This window comes from Vicugna pacos, chromosome 7, assembly GCF_048564905.1.
Source record: "Vicugna pacos chromosome 7, VicPac4, whole genome shotgun sequence".
Classification (NCBI taxonomy): Eukaryota; Metazoa; Chordata; class Mammalia; order Artiodactyla; family Camelidae; genus Vicugna; species Vicugna pacos.
Window position 1 is genome coordinate 64409580 of NC_132993.1, and position 23125 is coordinate 64432704.

Genomic DNA, 23125 nt, shown 5'->3' on the forward strand with positions numbered 1-23125 from the left:
ACCTTACTTAAGCTTCAGAAAAAAAAATCTATTGGATTATATTAAAACTTAAAATTCTGCTGGTTTGCAAAGTTTTTTAACATTATGTTTTATCCATATTGTTAACTATAAATATTTCTGCCTGATTATGGAATATAGTTTGTTAAAATAACAATAGTATCATGGTTGTCCAAAAGAAAACAAAACATACCTACATTTCAACAGTAAGATGACTATAAAAATTCATGTTGGTAAAATAGGACATTTGTGAAAATAAATCTGAAGAAAATTCTACTACTAATTCAGTTGAGATCTCACTGAACCGGTTTCGGCCCACAGCAATTTGACAGTGCCCTTCCAAGTGAAGATAAAAGAAGTCATAAAAAGAATGGCATAAACAGAAATTTACATGGCATCAGCGAGCACCATTTATCATCACATTACTGTAACCCTCTCTGGTGAGAGATGAGGAACTGCTCCTCCAATACCTTCTTCTAGAAATTGGCTCTTTTCCCAGCCTTTTTTAATTCTCTTTAGCTTTCGGCTTATACATGGAAGGAGTAAAATGATCTTACCCAGAATTACAATTGAGGGCAAAACAAGAGCAAGAACAAAGTTTGGTGGTGTGTAAAACCGGTAGTACTCTTCTTCAAAAGCTCGTTTCCATCCATAAATTACAACATGGAAAGTACTTATGAGCAGAGCCACATAGCCAAGTGTCGACTTGGGTTAAGGAAGGAAGAAAAGGAAAGAAAGAATAAGAAGCAAATCATTCAAACTCATAAATTAACCCATCCAGCTATACTGTGTTTATGTTTTGATAACACAATTTTATCTTAAATTATTGAGCTACTCTTTGTTCTTTACTGAATTAAACAATTATAATATTTTCATATATTTCTTATAAATTTATATGCACTTTATTTTACACAAATAAGGCCATATTGCATACAGTTTAATATTTTGATTATTTATCATATTCAGAACCTTTTCCTCGTGTCATTAAATATGAAAATATGATTTTAATGCTATATATTCTACTGAATGGATGTACCATAATTTACCTAACCATTCCTTTTTGTTGATGATTTACTCTGTTTCCTACTTTCCTCAACTATAATGTCACTTTAAGCCTTTTTCTATATTTTGGTTTATTTCCTTAGAACTTATTTCTAATAGTGGGATTGCAGGTCAAAACATCTGGCTTTTCCTTAAGCATACTGATAAAAACTGAAAAACTTTTTTATAAAAGTTACCCACACCTCCACCAGTTGTGTATATTTTTAAAAAGTCTGTGTATGTACATGTACATATACATGTATATACATTTACACACATTACGTACATAATACATTAAATGCTGAAGAGCATTTTCATGGGTATACACACACATACTAGTTGAAGATAATTATGGTAAATATAGTATTAATACATAATATAAATAGCATTTCAAACACATGGCCATATTGACCATATTGAGATTATTAAGAGTACTTTGTTAAGCAGTTTACAAATCAAAATCTAAAAGGTCAGCTGCTTTGGGTTCCCTACATTATGTTTGATTGCTTATTTGAGAAATGGTCATGTTACATAAAATGTTATATTACATCAGCATAATAATGTAATGTCTAACTTCACTGGGAAAGGATCAACTCTCTAGCAGAAAACTGTTCTGTTTGCAATGTCTCATCTAAATTTATAATGATACTTTGCACCCGTCTAGCACCTTTTATCAGAGGGCTTTCTATTTCTTTTCAGATGTCATTAAACTAGCAGTTGGGAAAGTATTCACATTTTCTTTCCTTCAAAAAGGAAAAATGAATTTAGACCAGGGATATGCTGTTAATTTGAATGAGATTTTTAGATCACTTATATTTAAAAAAACTCAAGTGAATAGGCCAAAAAAAAAAAAACAAAGCTAAAACTTAGTGTACTACCAAATGACACTTATCTGCATATTGGGCTATGAACTATTTGGATATAACCAGTACTGATTTTGTAATAATATAGGTAGGGTCTAAGTTTGAGTTATATTTTTAAAATACGCAAATTTATTAAGTAGCTATTATTGGAGAAAGTGAATGTTTAACTTTTTAAAGAACATGTTATTTTGAAACCCCTTTATAGACACATATACATATGCATACAACTGATATACCAAATACATATACTAACATAATTCATAAGGCTGTCTGCTTGTCATAGTCCATCAACCTAGTTTTGCTACTATTTGTATTTGTGTATGTATGCACGTTTCTTTTAAAATATTCAAATTGAGCATCTCTCCACTTGATTTACAATTAATGAGATTTTTCTAGATAGATCAAGATGACTCAAAATATAAAATAAGTCTTCATTCATTTGACTAATAATAAATTGATTTTGGTATTAAACTTGGTCTAAGCTCACTCATCCCCCACTTTCATTTTTTTTTTCCTTTTTAAAATAGCCTTTATCTGTAACATGGTAGGAAGTGCTATCAAAGCCCTCCAGTAGAATCTTGTACTGGTCTTTCACTTACTAACCAAGAGTCCTAAGGTGTTTCACTTACTAACCAAAATAAGTCCTAGCAATGTGTTCCACAAGCTAGAAACATAAACAGCAGCCCCAGAGCACTCTATTATAAGAAGCATATTTAAAGTTCAACTTTACTTAACTGTAATTAAATTCTACACCACCCATCCTTAACCAAACAAACCCTACGTACCTGAATAAAACTGAATTCCCTCCAGTTTAAAGCATTGCTCACTGAAGGGATGGAGGTGACAGCCAGGAGGGAAAGCAAGCCAAGGCTCATTATGCCAAAGGAGATATACATTTCAATCCTCCAAACTTCCTCCTCGTTCCAAGAGTTTTCAATATTTGCATGAACCTAACAAAAAAGCAAACATGAATTTCCTTTATTTGGTAAACATTAACTGATTCAGCAGAGTTCACTCTCGACCTAAGATTACGTCATATATGGTCATATTTAAGTTGCCCTAATTCAATTTAACAAATTGTTATGAAGAACCTATTACTGGACAGTACTCTCCCAGGTGTGGGGGGTGGAAGGGAGAGAAAGGGGAGTTGAGACGAGGACTAAGACTCTCTCCTTCCTCACAAACGGGAGAAGAGTGGTAAATCTGACGTCACATTTCTAATACATCACGGTGACAGGGACTCTGGAGTCCCGGGACTGTGATACAAAAGAAGTTAGGCTTAGTTTTCAGGTACTTTTACAAGTTGATTTAAACTTGGTTGAATACTTTGAGTACATTCTGGCCTTAGTTCAACTGAGAATCCAGGCAGGGAATTCCTAAAATATATCCTTATCTTCCTTTGTCATATGAAGAACATTTACATGCTGATTTACTGTCCTTCTTACCTTCTTTTCCCCAGGAAGCTGGGATTTCCCCTGGGATAAAGCCCTACAGAGCTCAAACATTTATTCATGTGAGTTGCCTCATTAATATACTTTTCCAGTTGTCCAGTTGCCTCATTCCTGTACAGTACTTTTCCAGATGTCTTCCCCTTACATTGATAATGCATATGTAAGCATGTCAGACTTGGTTAACTCTGAATGTGCGATATTCTGCAGAGGGACTACCTTTAGAATTATCTATTTACATGCAAACAATATAATTAGAGTATAAATCAAAAGTTGGATTTCCTAAGATTAAAGCTTTGATTTAAATAATCTATACATGGAAAACAGATTTTAACTTAACATCAGCTTAACTTTTTATCCAATTTCCGTTAACCAAACATACTGAAATTAAAACCAAGATAAAAGCTATTTCTTAGCCATTAGTTCCCTGAAGCAATCATACCAACATCCTGAAAAGAGCCACAGAGCTCCTCTGTGGAAAAAGGCTCTTATTATCTTGTCTGATGTCTATACAACAATACAGGATAACAGCATACCGCAGTATACCCAGAGATTACAACCTGGATCTATCTACCTGCCTTCCCAAGTCATCCCTTCATTGCATAAATATGTGTTATGAGTGTCTACTCTGTGTCAGCACAGTGCCAGGCATTTGACATATATCAATGAACAAAACAGGCAAAAATCCTTTCTCTTAAATTCTGATAAGAGAAGGCAGACAACAGTAAATATAATAAACAAAGAACATAAAGTGTGTTAGAAGGTGGTAAGCACTGTTGAGCAAAGAGAAGGTAGAGCAGGGGAAGTAAGAGGGACTGGGAGTACCAGGGCTGAGTCAGAAGGCGGCAGAATTTAAAACAGTGTCCAATGAAGGCCTCGTTGAGGAGGTTATAACTTGATGGAACAAACTTTCATATTGAGGTATGGGAAGTCATTCTGGTTCATACATGATTTGGCTTGAACTTTATGCTGACTAGAACAGCCTGTCTATGGCCTGCCAAACATATGTTGTACATGTGCTTTAACCATTAAAGAAAAGAATGTTGCCCACCATCAAGTTATACAAAGGGTTCTGTCCCACCCCATTGTCGGTTGACAGAGGGCCCTTAGGGGGATTCAGGAAGAAAGAAAACCAGGATGAGGCTTTCTGTGCCCTTAGGTAGTTAAAATGCACACCTCAGGAAGAATTTCAGTGACAACCCTCCCTCCCCACCCCCATTCTTGCACCTTCTTATATATAGAAAAGCACTAAAATCATTAACTTGAGAGATCGGTTCTTTGTGATTAGTAGCAGTCTTTACCAAAGATGTATGCTTGACTACACTTATTAGCTAGCCAAAAAATTCATGTATGAACTGGCTCCTCCCTGACATCTTCAGAGCAGATCCCCTCAGAGCTGCTAAGAGGCTGTTTCTCAGGCTATCCTCCTCAGTTTGCTGCAAACAAAACTGTCTTCTATTCCTATTATTGATTGTTTACTGGTTATTTGTGTCAACACACTGAAGAAAAGACTTGAGGGAGGTGAGGAAGCTGGTGAAGCAGATATCAGAGCCTCGTACTGAGTTAAGAGAAGTGGCTATTTTTAGAGAGAATGGCTTAAAGACATCAATCTAGTAAATTTTTTTTCAAATTATTTTAGGTTTTATTGTTGAAACAAGTTTAAGTACTGGATGCTACATACTTGAACCATGATGCCTTGATTCCTTATAAAATGCAAAAGCTTTTTCACATTTGTTTGGTGCACTGTCCTCAGCTTTCACTAAGAAATGCTACATCAAAGAGCTTCAGTGAAACCCCTTATATTTGCTAAATGGAAATTATTGAGGAAAATCATGGTCTACTTCATCATCAAGCCCCTTCCATGAAGCTCTCCCTGAGATTTTCTTGAAGAGTTGAGTGCTAGAAAAGCTTCACCTGCAGAACCAGTATCTTTCCTGCTTTTTGATAACAAAAGCCTTGTGTGTGTCTCCTGATCGTGACTTCCTATTCTGTTTTATATTTTCACTGATTCTAATTTTACTGTATATGTTTACTGAGAGCTGCTTTATTATTTCATGGAACATGGCCAATTGTAAAATAATTAACTGTCTGATGGTGAAAGTAATCATTACAATAGTAACATTAAAAAACAAGAAAACAAAAACCAACTCTATACTACTCTTTTATTCTATGAAGAAAAAGATGGTAGCAACTTTTACCCTAAATGATTCTAAAGTAGCCATGTAATTCTTATGCAGAAACACTGCTTAAAGAGCAATTCTTTCCCCTCCCAAAATATACGAAAATTTCTGTTACAAGGTATGTAAAGGTTTATACTATTTTACATCTTACGTTTTACAAATTGCACTAATCAAGTGTCTTACTAGCATCAAATAAATATCAAGCACGTTCCATACCTGCTGATAAGCCATGTTGAGAAACAAGTATCTCTCTGACCTTCTCATCGGTAAGCAGAGGCTGTAGGCAACGTGGACCGAAGCGAAGAAAAAGCTTAGTAACCCAAGCTGCTTTCTACACTGTAACCAGGTCTCTAACCAAGGTGGAAATCTCCTATATTTGGTTCCATAATAAAGCTGATAAGCAGCTGCCAGAAGACCTGCCAGGTATACTAGGGACAGCAAAGTAATGGCAACTATGGGCAAGGTTTTATTCACAATCTCAATAGGAATCTTGTAAAAGTCACTCTGCTGGTTTCTAGCATATGGATGTATCACATCTCTGACAAAGGAGTAAAGAAAGAAAAATGTGGCCAGGCTTATGGCTACCACCACTGGTCCTCTCCAAAGAGTAAACAGTCGCAGGGGTAAATTTTCAATCTCCCTGGCTGATGATAATGATCCCAAGTCAACGGGAATGAAATTCAACTGACGTGCAAGTTCAATAACCTGTTGTCTAGCTTGAATATTGTTGCTGCATATATAAACCTGTGGGAAGAAACAGAAGACACATCATCACTGTTGTTGTTTATAACAATGATAACTATCACACGCTCCACATAGTCCATGGAGCATCACTTGTGATGACTTTGAGTGATACAAAATGTTAAGGAGATAAAGCATCTATTAATCTATTAATCTATTTATTAATAGGTTAAAATGGTGTCATAAAAACAACAAAAGTCCTTCCTACCTTTGATGGCGTGAAAATAAAATGCAGAAAAACCTGCCAGAACATGAGATCAGAAGTCCTCAGGGGAACAGAGGCAGGAGGAAAGAAAGGTTTCTAAACCACATGGTTCTAAGCAGACAAGGTGAGGTCTTCCCTCCTGAAGTCAAGGTGAAGTTTGAGCTGCTGGCCATGTCCCTCTCCCCTCCATCTCTCTCATTCCAGCAGGGATGGGGTGGGGATGGCTCTTCAGGCTTTGGAAAAAGTATTTAGTTCTAGGACTGCAGTGATTCTGCCAAGTAGGGGGAGTGCAAACACCGCCCCTTAACAGCTCTTCAGCAAAGAGATGGGCATGGATTCTGGATGGCTGAATTTGCAAATAAAACCTCTAAATTGTTATGCTGTACTATTTATAACATTTTCCTTCGGCTTAGAAACCAATTCACCAAGTATCTCTGAAAAAAAATGGATAATCTCAGTATATTATTTCATTGGTCAAAATTATAAAATTAGTTCATCTTTAAGTGAGAATAGTATACCTGGAGGAGGGAGGAATGGTATCACAAGGCTTAGTTAATTTAAGTAGTAAAGCCACCGCCATTTTCTAAGAAGTGTTATCCCTATAGGAACTCTAATGACGTGATCACTGAGGGTAAAGGTGGGTTTTCAAACTACCAAAACCTCTTAGCTATTGTAATACAGTTGAGAATTCAACAAATATTTTCAAGCACCACGTTCATTGCTGGAGTGAGCCACGATCACTTATAGGTAGGTACCTCACCTAGAGTTAGAAAAATATTGCTACAAAATCTCTGAGCGATGTTAAGGGAAAATAAATTCCTAAATATATCCCTGAAAGATGTTTATATAAGGGCTCTGGAACAGACCACACTGAAATGCTTGCCTGCTAAACCTGGTTACATAATGGTGAGCATGTAGAGCTCTGTGGATTTTTAATTTTATCTCACATTAGCCAGATGAATAACAAAGTCTATACTATTATACAAATGTTCATGAGCTTCTAAAATGGAGCAGGGAAGGTAAAGAAATATATACCAAAGAAATAAGGAAAAGCATTCTCAACTTATTACAGGTGTGACAATGGTGAATTAAACATTTTTTTAATTCATTGAGAAAAACTACAAATTATAAAATTTTATAATAAACCTTAGGAATAAATCAGACATTCATAAAGGCACGAGGACTATGAAATACAAATGAAGCTCTTTCTGTAGCTCATGCTGAACTTAATCTGTTCCACAATTATTCTGTTGAATAATTAAAATCATCATAAATATGGGCAAAGAATTAAATTCAGGTTCATCTCTAATTTGCTTGGTCTGTATCCACTGCTAAATCTTGGTGGATATGCAAAAGAAAAAAAGATTCAGAAATAGCCTCTCGGAAAGTAGGGAAGTATATCCTCTTTTACTAGGTCTTCCAAATTAAACACTTGAAAAGTGAATGGTTATCATGACTCTGACATGCAGCATACAGTGATTTAATACTTGAATTTATTTTCTAAGGCATCTAATCAACCGTCTTTATGGACAAAATAATAAAAGTATTTTATCATCACACTTCATTATCATGCATAACCACACTTCTAAAAGATTCTTAAGGTGCACTGTTTCATGTGTTTACTTATAAGAGCTCTCGTTCCACAGAAGCATTGATGGAGCTCCTCATCTGCTTTATTCTCAGGTTGAACTGCATAAAACTCAGATTAAAAGAGAACCTGAGAAATCCAGTCTGCTTCTACCTTTCCCACCCAGATTACCATCTACACTTAAAATAAAACAAACTGTACGATTTAAAATTCTGTGAATAATCCATGTAAAATAAAAAGGTAACTCTAAAGCATTCTTCTTAAGGATCATACTAAATAGTATTTCATACAGTGATGGAATACTGTTTACCAAATAGCTGCAAGGAAGGAAGAAGGGAGAATAAAAGGAAGGGCAGGAAGAAGAGAGGGAAAGAAAAAAGACACGTTTGGGATTGTTTCTGCTTTTGAGGAGGCAAGGAGATGGCCCATTATTCATCTGCCAGCTGAGCCTTTTTCTTGAATTGCCTGATTATGACAGGAAAGTTCAAGTTATTCTCTCAGCTTTCCACATCATTTTGAGAATAGAAATGTGCCCTTATAAGGTCGGGACATGAATCTGCAGGAGCTCATACATAGTTTTCAAAATGATAATGGTCAGAGAGCATCAGAATTTGGTTTTAAAATGCATGATATTTGTTTAACTATTGAAATACAAAATACCAGATAAATAAGAATAAAATTTAAAAATACATACCTGCCGACTGGCATCCTTAGGTCCTAACTGAAGTGCCCAAGCTGAGACAACATTAAATCCTTTCACAATCAAGGAGTCCGGGAATAATGAAGCCAAATATTCAGCATTGGATTCTGGGTACTGATTTATCCTCATGTTATTGCTCACGTCAATCAGGATTTTACCCACAAGCAGATGTCTCAGGTCCCAAAGGGAGGTGTAATGTTCTCTATGTATAGCAACAAATATTATATTTGTTTTTACTAGAACATCTTCATGGTGAGTGACATCTACTACATGAGGAAAAAATTCAGAAGCAAATTTAGGATTTCTGCTTCCTATGACCACATGATAGCCACATCTAATAAGTCGAATGGTCAGGGATTTGGCAAAATCTCCACTTCCAATTACACCTACAGTGACCTTCTTTGCATCTTTGATACCATTCATGCCATTAGGCAAAAAAGTTTCGCTAAGGCTCTTAGGGCTTCCCATCATAGAGATCGATTCCATGATACGGACTCTTCCAAGATCACCAGGGATGTCCTAGGGGAGAAAAATAAAATGCTTATTGATTACCTATCACCAAACATGAATGCACTTGAACGTCCCTTGTTTCTAGAGGTAAAATAGTTCGGCCAGCTATATAACTTCGACCACTGCAAGACATGATTTGTAAGCTAAAAATGGATCTCAAAATAGGAAAACGAACTGTCACAAAGTCGATCTGCTAAAGTGGAACTTCTCAAATTTTAATGTGCACGTGAATCACCTGAGAATCTTGTTAAAACACAGATTCTGATTTAGTAAGTCTGGAGTGAGGCCCAAGATTCTGCATTTCCAATAAGGTGAGGCCGATGGTGCTGATCTGCAGGCCTCACTTTGAACAGCAAGACTCTAGGGCACAGAAGGAAAGAAGCTGAAGTTTTTAACAAGGGAGAACTTTAAAAAAAACACAGTTCTAACAAGTGTGATTATCTAGTTTCTCAGCAGATAAGAGACAGCAAGTCAGAAGTGCTGCTGGCGGTGGAGGACTGTGATAGTTCACAAGACAACAGAAGACAGAAAAACAATAAGAAACAAAGAACCACTGTCTAGAGTCATTTGGGGTGGGGGTCTACAAACCGTGCTCTCCATCTCAGTAGCTAGTGAAGGACTTTATCATTGAATGACAGGATGATAAGTCCAGTGCTAAAAAATGAACAATATTATATTAAGTAATGTTATAATATATAATATTATATTATATTTTAAGAAAATAATATTTTAAGAAAAGTAGACATCAAAATATAACAAAAGATTGAGTACTATAGACTTCTATCATTCACCCTATGTCCTTTAAACTTATCATCGAGAAAGATAGCTTCCCTATGAAAAGGGGGCAGTAATGGGTTTATGGTCTTTTTTTAAATTGAAGTATAGTTGATTTACAGTGCTGTGTTAGTTGCTGGTGTACACCATAGTGATTCAGTTTTGTGTATATATATATATATTCCTTTTCATTATAGGTTATTACAAGATATTGAATATAGTTCCCTGTGCTATACAGTAGGACCTTGTTGTTTATATCTTCTGAATATGGTAGTTTGTATCTGCAAATCCCAATTTAACTGCCCCCCCCCAACCTTTGGTAACCACAAGTTTATTTTCTATGTCTGTGAGTCTCTGTTTTGTAAGTAAGTTCATTTCTGTCATTTTTTTATATTCCACATATAAGTGATATCATATGATATTTGTCTTTGACTTAGTACAATAATGTCTAGGTCCATCTATGTTGTTGGAAATGGCATTATTTCATTCTTTTTATGGCTGAGTAGTATTCCATTGTGTATGTGTTTGTGTGTGTATATACCACAACTTTTTTAGCCAGTCATCTGTCAGTGGACATTTGGGTTGCTTCCATGTCTTGGCTATTGTAAATAGTGCTGCTGTGAACATTTGGGTGCATATATCTTTTCAAATTGGCGTTCTCTCTGGATATATGCCCAGGAGTGGGATTGCTGGATCATACTATGTTTATGGTCTTAAATGACACAATACTTATGAAATCTCTTTCTTTCCCTTTTATTCATTGGTTGCATAGAGTATGACGTAGTTATTTTTTTCTTGAAAAATTTGTTGACTTCTTTTTAAGTAACTAACATCTGGAATGTTCATATTTGTAATAATTTGCTCAGGAATACCAGGCAGATTGCCACGAATCATTGTCCCTGTTGGGTCTGGCTGAAAAATATTCTTCCACTGTATCCACATTGCACAATTCCTTTTATGCTAACGGCAGATGTGGATCACTCCAGAGAACTTAATAGATTTTACAGGAATAGGTGGAACATTTCAAAAAACATGCATTTTTTTTTTTTGGTTTTTACTAAATGAAATTTGAAATTACTGGAGCCAGGAAAATTCAACTTCTTACCCTAGAAATGGAGCATTTTCAATGACTCCAAATACATCAGTACATTAATCTTTAGAAAGGTAATACTAATGTTATGTAATACTCTTATGTGCTAGCTCTGTTTGTGCTTTAAAAAATAATTGAATCCCCACAACTACCCTATGAGATAGGTACTAACACTGTCATGCTCATTTTGCAGATGAGGAAACTGACACATGGAGAAGATAATTAATTTGTACAAGGTCATTCATTCAAGAGAAACAAGGAGAACCAAGATTAGAACCCAGGCAGTCTAGATGAGGTATGTGTCATTTGGGTGCATGTAAGGAATTTCAGAAAGAGCTTTTTCTTTGGATATGGGGGGCCAAGGAGGAAAAGGGATGCTTGTGTTCATATCAGTATATTCTCCTTCTTTGGCCATGTCATTGCTCCTTAGCATTATCTAGTCATCCTAATCTCTAACTTAGATCCTACAAAAGGAGAAAACTCATTATTTTTGAATCTGTTATACATGTTTCATTTCATACTTCTCAAGATAGAAGGAGTGATAATTATCTGCTTTCCCCTGGAGTGATCCCATGCACCCATAAAGGTAGGGAGGGGTCAGAGGCACCATGTTAGTACAAGACTTTCTACATCCTCTTGTTGCTATTTGGGGAATCAAGAGCAGTTAAAGGAACCAGAATTAATTAAACCAATGCTCAATTTCACTTAACAATTCAAGGCGAATTGACTAACGGACCCCTAATCATATAGATTATCTGAGGGTAAAAAGAGTTACTAGACTTAACACACAGGAACCCAAGTTTCCTATATCCTACTCCCAAGTTATTCTCAGTATAGACTGTAGCATCTCCCAAAATATAAGAATTGCAAAATCTTTAAATCTAAGACTCATGCTTATAAAGGTCTTTTCAAATGAAAAACAAAAAACAAAAGCAAAACAATATCTGTTGTTTTTACAAAGCAAGTTGAAACCCCTTGTACAAATCAGAAATGTGAATGGGTAAAATTATATTAGGGCCTAATAATGCCATCTCTGGGTCCCTTATTATACCATGTATTTTATACATATTAATGGGTGACTCTGCTCTAACATGTTTGGGCCTTATTCACATTGTATTTCTAATGGCAAGTTCTAACTGAAACCTTCAACAGTATGACTGTGCCTACACAAACAGAAGTTGGCCTAATAAATGAGCGTCTTTTCATCAAGGTTTTAAGGAATGTAAAAGCATCCATTAGAGAGGAAAAAAAAGACAACCAACCACCTTTAATGAATTTGAGAAGTAGATTATTTATATATTGCTAAAAGCATATAATAATACCATATGCTGCTGTGATATTTCATAGTTCACAATATTTTCATATATATTACCTTATTTAATTTCCAAAGGGCTGTGAAGTACATATTTATACCCATCTTAAAGATAGGGAAACAGAGGCTCAGAGAACTTTAGCGATTTGCTGAAGACAGTGCCGTTTGTCGAACACAACCTGGCTTCAAATACAAGTCTTTCAACCTCTGCCCATTCTAAAGCTTCAATGCAAACAATGTATGGGGAGTCTTAAAACTGTTTAGATCTCTGAGTGTCACCTATATCTATATTCTCTAAAAGCAATACTAACTTTAAAGAGTTAAAATATGAATGTCATCTTAGTATAGTTTTAGGTAAATCCAAAGCTATAAGGTTATGAATTCTAGCTTCCCCTCCCCCTCAAAATGAATAAATAAATCCAATTTAAAATCAAAACCAATGAAAGACCTAAATTTATTAATACTCCAAAACAAAACATGATCGGATGCTGGGTAACTCTTGAAGAACCCTGAATAGCAACGTACTTTCTTTTGGGGACACTGCAGATACTGTGAAGGTGTGTACTGCTTCTAGAAGGAAGGCAAAAAGCTGAGAAGCATGTCCCTATCCTGTTGAACTCACCCACAGGCAGACCTAAGAGCAGTTCATCTCCACAAGCTATGGGAAACTATCTGGTGCTGAGACACTGGAGCAAAAATCTCATCAATCAGTTTACAATTTGCTAAGCCACCATTTTGAATCACTTGGTTACCAGCTAAGCTGAAATCTACAACTGTGATATCCATAAAAAATAGGGTTATAAGAAGTGAATAATGTCAATAGCTGGAAAAGATTTACATATTTACAAAATAAGAGCAGTAAATACCTTACATTGTACATTTCCACTGACAAGGAATGATGCAACTATAATCTAAAGGCAGATCTGCCCTGCTGTGACCCAGCATGAATTTATCCAGGCCAGTGGGGGCTTTGTACATAAGAGATAAGGAAGAGAAGCATGGTGCTACACTTAAGGAGTTTACACTCTAGTTAGGAACAGACAGGATGTACCTGGAAGGAAAACTAGAAAGTCTCTTATCAGCATATAATTAAAAACTTTATGATCAGAGCATAGTTATCCTAGAAAATCAAAGAGAGAAAATATCACATGGTATTCCCTTACCTCAAATCACTCTATATATATATGTATGTAAGTATGTGTGTGTGTGTGTGTGTGTGTGTATAATTATACTAATCTCTAAATTACACAGAATGTCTTCAAGCCAGGTTCATGACATGAGTATACTACAGGTTCATTCTAGCTTAAAAACATAAGGACCCCAAATTAAATTTGGCTTTCTGTGCCCTTACTTTAAAAATGCTAGGGCAGTGGTTCCCAGGTATGAAGCTATCACTGGTCTACAGTGATTAAAAGGTATATGGATATAGTAGGGAGTTTTTCACAAAATTATTCAACTGAAATTGTTCTTTCACTCTGAGAGTATGTTTTAACTACTTTTAGGGGTCAAAATGTCCTTTTTCCTAAAAGGATAGTGGTAACAGTTGTTTAGTTGACAGTCCTACATAGATCCTCTCCCTCCTTTTTATTTTATTGGTCTGTAAAATCCATTAAGTCTAGGGAATCGCTGATATAGCAGACATTAGGAAACTCTCTGTATGAAAGTGTTCCTTAAGCCTGTTGGAGAGAAAAACTTTCTGGGGGAGGGGAGAAAAGCACCCTGGAGCAAGCTCCCTAAAGCCAAAGATGTCTGCTTAATCCTCAGATGAAATATCAAATATCCCAATCTAATTTTCTGTAACTAAATGGTAATTTTTACTATCACGACCTTTGGGTTGCAAAAAGATTACCCCTACATTCTCTCGGTATTTAAATAAACATATAAAACCCAGCTGTTTATATCTATGACAATAAAGAATTTCTTTGAGGGAAGAGGAATTTTTTCTTTTTAGGTTTTCATTTTTTAGAAAAAAGTTCTCAAGCCTTTTAGACAATCCTAGAAGCAAAGCTGCAATTCTGCTTGAAAAATTAGAATGAGACTTCCTAATGCAGCACTTGTCCAAGCGTGGTTCCTGAATGAGCATCACCTGGGAACTTGTTAGAAGTGAAAATTCTTAGGCCCCAGCCCAGACCTCTCAAATCAGAAAATTGCTGGGTGTGAAGCCTAGCAATCTATGTTTTAAAGAGCCCTTAGGTGATTCTGATGCACGTTAAAGTTTGAGAGTAACTGCCCTAATGTAATGCAGTCCAATCACTATTTGCTGTTTGAATATTAAAATCGATTTAAGTCAAACTATTAAATTCTATACCTTAGCTGAAACACTTGGGTAATTTGTATGCATCTTCATTTAAAAATAATTTTCCAAAAAGTATGAAATAGTAATTTTACTAAAACTATGCAGATTTATTTTTTGAATTCCTGTTTATGAACTACAGTAATTGCAAATGATTCATCAATATTTCATATTTGGATCTGAGTGTCTTTTTGTGTTCATATTTTACAGAAACAACCAAAGAATTTTCAGAAAAGAAATATAATAGCATTAAAGCAAAAGCTTGACTAACTCCAATCCTTTCAGACTCTTCAAAAAAAAAAAAACAAAATTTTAATGAGACAAATTCAAAATTACAAGTAACTTCCAAGACACTTCCTAGACTTGGTACGTATTCAATATATACCTTTATGAGTGTGACTTTCTGAAATTTCTAGGCCCTAAATCACCAAAACAAAACTTGTTTATTATGTTGCAATTAGTAATGCAAGAAAGCAGTCTAATTCATGTTAGGAAGATTTTCAACATAAAAGCTTTTTGCTTAAATTTAGGTTAGTCTAGAAATTCAATTTTAAAAAGTTATTACTCAAGGACTTAAGTTAACAAAAAATTTTAGGATCTTCTTCAATAAATTAAAGCAACCACATTCCCCCAAGACCTCCCCACCCATTTTTCTTCTATGCATAAGCCAGAGAAGAAGCTATATGCTCCCTCCGTCCCCCTTGCAGAACAGCCTTATACCTCAAGCACAGCCAAGTGCCCCGTGCACAACTGGGCTTTCATAGCACTGCAAGTTAACGTCTAAAATGAAGCTGGGATTAGCAGATCATAGCATGCCTGAACTAATTTCCCCATTTTATAATCCTGTTGCAGATGGTACCTTGAGATAAGGATACCTATGTTTATTGGCTAACAAAAACAAGTTTTTCTGTGTTGCAGTAACTCACTCATAATCCTCTATGAAAGGCCTGGTATTCTAGCCTCTACACAAACCAGCTTCCCTAATTTCAAAGCCATACCCTAAAACAGGTTACAAATAGCACCAATGCCCACTGGGTGCTGTGAACTTCAGGGATCTCTGGTGACTGACATCAATTCAGAAATCAGTCCACAAACATCTAACCATCCATCCCCAACAAATATCTTATTGAGTGAGCCCTATCCACCAGGCATTAGGCTAGGTGTTAACACTCCAATGACACAAAATAGGCAGGGGCTTCCGGGCCACCTAATCAATATGATGAAATTAGGAATATTGAAGCGTACACAGCAATGGAAAAAAAAAAGCTTTATTGAGGTATAATTTATATATCATGAAATTTACCCTTTTTAAATGTATAAATGAATGATTTTTAGTATATTTACAGTTATGCAACCATCACCACAATCCAATTTTAGAACATTCCCACCAGCAGTAACAGTTATTACTCAATTTTTAATAAAACTGAGGAGAGTAAATGCCTCTTTAAAAACATCTTACCTCCCACAATGTCCTGGAAGACCCACCAACTTTCATAGACACAGCAGACTGTGACCTGAGTGTTGCTGACTCTGCTCACTGCTGTGGGAGTAACAGAAGGTCCCACCGCCTGGGTGAGTGGGAGGCAGAATCTCAGTCTCATAGCTGCCTCTTCCCATAAGGGAGCACAGCTTTCTAAAGCTCGGCTCCAGCAGCACCCTGGAGTGGCCTGAGGAGCTTTACCACAGAGTGGTATACCTGGCCCCCTCCACCCTTCCACCCAGATTTTTATTTAATTGGTCTGGGGTTCAGCCTGGACATCAGGACTTTTCTTTTAAGAGATCCTCAGCTGTTTTCATATGCAGTCAAGGTTGAAAACTACTCATTGTAGAGAGTCAAAATTCAACTTAATACTTATTTTAGTATTTGGAGATAACCGATGTGGCTTTTTTTTTTAAAATTTTTGGAGGGTAGGTAATTGGGTTTACTTAGTTATTTTTAGTGAAAGTACAGGAGATGGAACCCAGGACCTCGTGCATCCTAAGCATGCACTCTACCACGGAGCTACACTCCCCTGCCCCTCCTCAGATGTGGCTTTTTCATCCTCGATTACACTCCTTTTCACAATCTTGTTTGTAATAATGAAAAATAACTCTAGCCATAGAGTTACAGCTGCCCTTGAACGTCAGAAGCTGGAGCATATGCATTCAGCCCTTTCCCCTTTCCCACACAGGCAGGAGCCATATCAGAAGGTCCACTCACTATTTCCTCTCTTCACTTTTTGGAAAGGGCAGTGCCACTCCTTAAAATGTGGCATCCCACCACACAGCACACTTTGCTCCTGTTATTTCATAACACTCAAAATTCAGAATGTTCCAGTAATGGTGTCTCTTCTTTCTGTCTAACAAGGGGCTCCTCTCCTTAGTTCTCCAGGCATCACAGGCTTTGCTGACCTGCGTAGAGTTTCCAAGTGGACCAACTATCAAACTTTAATGCAGATATGATCAGCGGGAGATCTCGTTCCAAGGTACATTCTAATTCTGTAGGTCTGGAGTGAGGTTTGAGAGTGTGCATTTCTCCCAAGCTCCCAGGTGATACCCATGGTCCCAGTTCACAGGCCACACTGTGACTTGCAAGGTCCTAGAGTTTCTTTACCTTTTCTTCTGATGTTATTCACAGGTAATACAGACTAGATAATTGAGAAGACTATGACATTTAGAGAAAGTTGTATTTATGTGGTGTCAAGGACAAAGAATAGGCCTAGGCTTCTGAAATCACCTAGTTTTGTGACTCTTAATTTCCTTTGTTAAATGGAAAACAAAAAAGTTGTCCTTGACTCTGCAGTCCTTTCCAACACTAAAATTCTTTTGTTTCCAAGACTTATAGCTGTATAATAATGGTAATCACTAGCTTATGTTTGACAGTGTGACACTGCGACTGTATGAGCTCCATCTAACTGTAACAGTGTGATTTAAATAGCACATGGGTTCCTTGAAATTTCAAGGTCACAGTTTTCTTGAGTGGACATTTGACTTGATGTATGCATTTAATACTTGAAGGAAATTATCAAAATAAGAGAATTCGATTACACTCAGATACATAGCCTCCTAAGATTTTCAATTCAGAGGAGTTTCCTGGACATTTCCTCTGGCTGAAGGGCAGCTCTTGGGCTATACAAATTTTACTAAACAGAACTGAATGTTTCACATATAAAGATCTAGAGCATTAATTGTTGGATGAAAGCAACTCTGAAAGGGCTGTCCTCAAGAGATCTTGATGACATTCACAACCTGCTGATTTGGTTATGTTATCAAGAAAATGTAATCCTCCAGGGCCGTGCCATGAGCTAGAGTTGGTGTATTTTTAACTTTGCAAGCCATATTTGAACCTTTCTTCTTCTCCTCCTGCAAACACAGTGCTCCTTTGAAGTTCATGGTGACCTGTAATACCCTCTCTCTATACCCACTGCTGTCATCTGCTGACTTCTAGCTTATTCTTTATCACTAGTGACTTTGGATATACACAGTCTTCCTCTCTACCCCAGCAGTGGTCATCCTTGTCCACTACTTCATCATTCAAATGAATGAACCATTCAACTCATGGGCTCATTTCCTTCACTTATTCATCAAAGGTAGTGAATCTTTGTCTTCACCCAACCTCACTATCTCCAGGCTCTTATCTCTTAGCCTTCCAATAATCATAGTCAAATATTCACATTGATAATTCCAGACAGCAGAAGAAATCTGATCTACTGGCTGTTTTCTCACTTTCTTGGTTTCTCTTTACCCATACTAGATTCCATAGTGTATAGTTATTATTACTCACTTAAAATGATTGACTCTTGTTACGGACTAAATGTTTACATCACCCTCCTCCAACTGATTCATATGTTGAAATCTTCACTCCGAATGTGATGGTATTTGGAGGTGCAACCTTTGGGAGAGGATTAGGTCGTGATAAGGTGGAACCCTCATCAATGGGATAGAGTCCAGAGAGCTCTCTCTCCCCTTCTGGCACATGAGTACACAGTGAGAAGACAGTATCTATGAATCAGGAAGTAGGTCCCACCAGCATGAATCTGCTCGTGCCTTGATCTTGGACTTCCCAGCCTCCAGAACTGTGAGAAGAAATGTTTGTGGTTTAAGCCACCCAGTCTACAGTATTTTGTTATAGCAGCCTGAACAAACTAGGACAGTTCTCCTGCTCTCCATCACATCCACTTGGCAAAACTCTAGCCCTGGAAGAACCCAGTTATCCATTTTCACTATATCTGTATCCAAGTTGGTGAAGGTTGCTAAAGAAAAATCAGACACTGAGCTTACCTTACATTCATTATCACCAATCTCACCTATCAAAGGACAGTCTGTCCATTTCTGTCCTAGTGACCATGACTTTTCTCCTCTCAAGCAGCTCCTCAGAGACATTGCAAACTTAACAGGTTCAAAACTAAAGTCTTTTTCTACCTTTTTTGACCTGTTCACATTCATCCAAACTTCCTCCTCTCAGTAAATGATATCATTACCCATCAGTTGCTCAAGCCAGAAATCTGGGAGTGATCCTCAAGTCCTTGCTTTCCCTGAGCCTTGACATAAAATCCAACACCGGCATCTATACTCCAGAATATTTCTTAAATCCCTCACCACTGACACCAGCTTAGTCCAGGTCTCTATCATCTCTCACCTGAACTCTGTAAACATTTCTGAATGGGCCTCTCTACTTAGTCCTTGGCCTTTTTCCAAACCTTTCTTCACATAACAGCTGAGATCATCTTAAAATGTAAATCAGATGCCTTTCACCTCCTTAAAAATCAGTGGCTTCCTGTTGCATTTATAACTACAGTCCCTTCCTGACCATGACTGAAAAGGCTCTGAATGAACTGGCTGGTCCCAGCACACTTCTCCAATGTCATCCCCTATGACTGTTACTTATGGTCCAGCCACAGCATCCTTTTCTTGAAGTAGAAAAGACCACTCGCTTTTCCATCCTGTGAATGTTGCATATGCTATTATGTCTCTTCAGTAGAGTAATTCACTCCCGTTTCGTTTTGTTTTGTTTTGAGCCCTTGTTAGATTCCCTTTCTCATGTAGTTGTTTCTTTACTCATTACTGTTTCCCACGCCAGCTAATAAGCTCCCTGAGGGTGGAACCATATTTGTCTTGTCCATCACTGCCTCCACAATGCCTGGCACATAGTAAAGAAAAATACAATGAATGTTCTTTGTGGTCAAAATGCATCCAAAAATGTCAGAACCCAAAGAAATCTAATATGTCTCCAGATAATATCCCTCATTTTGATGAAGGCATGTGAACCAAAGAGGGTAAGTGACATGTCAGTGTCACAGTTGTGGCTGAGCACAGAATAAATGCATCTCCTGATGCCCTGATTGTGTCTATTTTTAAAACTGCAGCCCTAGTCTTTCAAACATTTGGTGTACCCTCTTTCTCATCTTTCTAACTCATTTATGATCCTGTCTTAAACAATTTGTTTGCCTTCATCTGTGCTACCTTTTCAGTATTACAATATAATTATGCTCATTCACTACAAGTCTATCTTCCATGACACAAGTACAATATAAAGTGACTTGGATACAGCTTTTCATTTTCTTTCTGCACAATTAGCTCAATTCATCATTACTGATATTGTCTCATTCCCTCACCGCTCAAAAGAGTAACTGGCTATGAGGAGGAAACTGCAGCCGTTCCAATTATGTTTCCAAATATCCTGCAAAATATCTAGGATACATATTTTTCATCTGTAGATAGCTTTCAAGCTTTGAAACAACAGAGGGAGAGCTGCAGATTAATAATATTTGGCCTGAGAGAAAAAAAATGGCGATCAACACACGAAGAAATTATAATAAAAGTGAAAAAAGTGTGTGGTGTGTGATGGAGGATTTGGTTTGGAGAGACCAAAAAGGTTCCCAGCAGCGGGGCTGTTAACAGGACTAGGATCTAATCAAAGTCAAGAGGGTGAGGGTGGGACAGGAGTTCGAATTCTACTTCTCCCACTTTCATCCGTGGTGATGAATGATAATTAACCATGGCCTGGAATATGTATTTCCAGCTAAAAAATGTACTGCCTGAGGAGTAAAAACTGACACCAATCCTTCTCCAAGGGGTGGCGAAGATAATGAATGGAAATCTCTCGACAAAATTTCTCTTTATCTTTCTGCTCTATTTTAGGAGCAAGATTTTTAGGGCATAATTTTCAGCAAGTTTTGGCTGAGGCTGAATACAGGGCTCAGATAATTTAGGACACTCAAAGAAGAGTCCAATTACTTTCTAATACACAATGGCCTAAACACACCATGGGTCACATCATTGGGTAATAAACAAAATGACTACTAGAAATACCCGTTCGCAGAGCAGCGCTACATGATCTTCAATGAAATGAGTAGCATGAACTGAAAGTGGTAGAGACTACCAGGTAGGCGCAGGTAACCTGCCTGTCCTTTCCTTTTGCGGCACATCCTACCTGGGACATTGTTTCTCCTGGGCCCAACCAACCTTAGGACTTTCTGGGAGCTCGGGGAAAACCAGGAGTAGGGGGCAGATCTGTGGAATACACACCCTCGCCACCCTTCCCACTCCCGACCTCAAGGTGCCAGGAAATCAGGAACACCGGCAGCTCAGAGCGGACGACGCAGAGGGCGCGGAATCCAGGAAAGGAGGGATGCAGCGCGTGGCGCCGATCGCATCTTGACCCTCAACTCCACCGCCGCCACCCGGTCTCGCGCTCTTCCCAGACCCGCTCACCTCCGCGCCCTCGGCGCCGGGCAGAGGCTGGCCTCGCGGCTCTGCTGGAGCGGCGCCGACTCCCCAGGGGCCCGCCCGTGCTCCAGGGCCTATGGACTGCGCCTCTGGCCGCCGGCCGGAGGGTGGCTGCCGCGGCGGTCGCGCTTCGGATCGTGCAGGGCTGGGGCCGGGGGTTGGAGGGAGGGAGGGAGGCGCGCCGAGGCCGGCCTCGCAATGACGCGCCGCTAGAGGCTGCGCGCAAGCAGGGCGCAGAGCGAGGAGCGGGCCCGGGGACGCCGACTAGAGGGCCCGGCGGGCGAGGCGGGAGAGCCGAGGAGCCGGGGAGGAGTCGGGTTGTTTGGAGAGGGGGAAGGGAGGGCTTGGGGAGAGCCCTGGAGGACGTGGAACGCCAAGGGGGGCGAGCAGTGCGGCGGGGAGTCCCGGCTGCGCCACTGGGGCTGGGCGCTCCCCGCCCCCCTATTGGGAGCAGCTGAGTATCTGCCCTTAGCCTGCGCCCCCCTGCAGGGCTCCCCCGAGATTCCTTTTGAAGCCGCTCTAGAAAAATCGAACCCACTTTTCTTTTGTACTGTGTGGTCGCCTTTCCAACCCTAGACTTTGCGTCTTATTACGCCTCTTCCCCATTCCCTGTTCCGCACTCTCAGTTCTTGACAAGTCTCCAGAAAACAGCTCTTTTATCCTGTACGTGTTTCCCCCTCACCTCTCCCCACCCAAACCATCCTTGGCTGGACCGTGTCCTTGGAGAATAGTGCTGAGAAATGCCCTTTCCATAAACCGCATTAAAAAAACTCCCTTGGATAGGAAGACCCTCACAGCCGGCGGACTGCGGATTAGTTTGTTGCTTTGACCTTCACTCTAGCTGGTGGCGCCGTGAGCTTTGGTGTTGAGGGAGAAGAGGGTTGGTTGGGCCGGCGGTCGGGAGACCTGTGTTAAGCCACTTAACTGACCGGGCCTCAGAGGCCTTGGGTGTTCAGGGGATCTCTGAGCTGTAAGACCACCTTCGGTTTGGGGATTATGTAAATTTTCTCCCTGCAGATTCCCAAATAGTCGGGTATCCTTTATCTTTTGTGCAGAAGATGTCAGCCGAAGCAAGAAATCTTTATTCTCAGATATAAAATTAATTTACTGAAACTTCTCAAGTTTAGGGAACTTGAGCATTTCAGCAAATTTAAGTTTAAAAATGATCTCTCCTGGTGGTTTATTAACCAGGAAAAAAAACTCGAGAAGCGGGTCTTGGATCGATCATCAGACATCAGTCGCTGCACTTTCCCCTCTGTAGTCTATACACGGATTAACCTTTGCAAATGCTGCTTTGGAAATACATTCTTTGTTTGACTTGACATGTCCCGCCCCCCCCCGCCCTCCCCCCTCCCCACGCCGCCAAGTATTAAGGTTTACAGTTTAGACATAAACAGCTTTTAATGATGTGTCATGATGTGGAGGCATTGGCAGCTGGTAAAATTCTTTCCACTTTGATAACTGGAAAAAATAACTAAATTTTATATCAATTTTTATTATTTTACTTCAACACTACTCTGAAATAATGAAATTAGCATTTTTAGCACTTTTGGGGAACAAGAGGAGGAAATTCGTAAATCTTAGTTGATGAAAAGTATTTAGCTTTCCCATGTTATTAAAAAAGACAACAGCATTATATAACTTTCACAAAGGGTTATTTAAAAATAAAGCGTTT

At 38.5% G+C, this 23125-nt stretch overlaps 1 protein-coding gene across 1 annotated transcript; it reads right to left on the reverse strand.

Annotated features, from left to right (window-relative positions):
* Positions 1-114: 114 nt before the first annotated feature.
* On the reverse strand, positions 115-21873 carry STEAP2 (STEAP2 metalloreductase). The gene is made up of 5 exons (XM_006211855.4): positions 21436-21873; positions 8758-9282; positions 5746-6273; positions 2687-2851; positions 115-702 (listed from the first exon to the last, which is right to left on the reverse strand). Exons 2-5 carry the CDS (start codon positions 9247-9249, stop codon positions 415-417), a joined length of 1473 nt encoding a protein of 490 aa, XP_006211917.1. The 5' UTR covers positions 9250-9282; positions 21436-21873; the 3' UTR covers positions 115-414.
* Positions 21874-23125: the final 1252 nt, after the last annotated feature.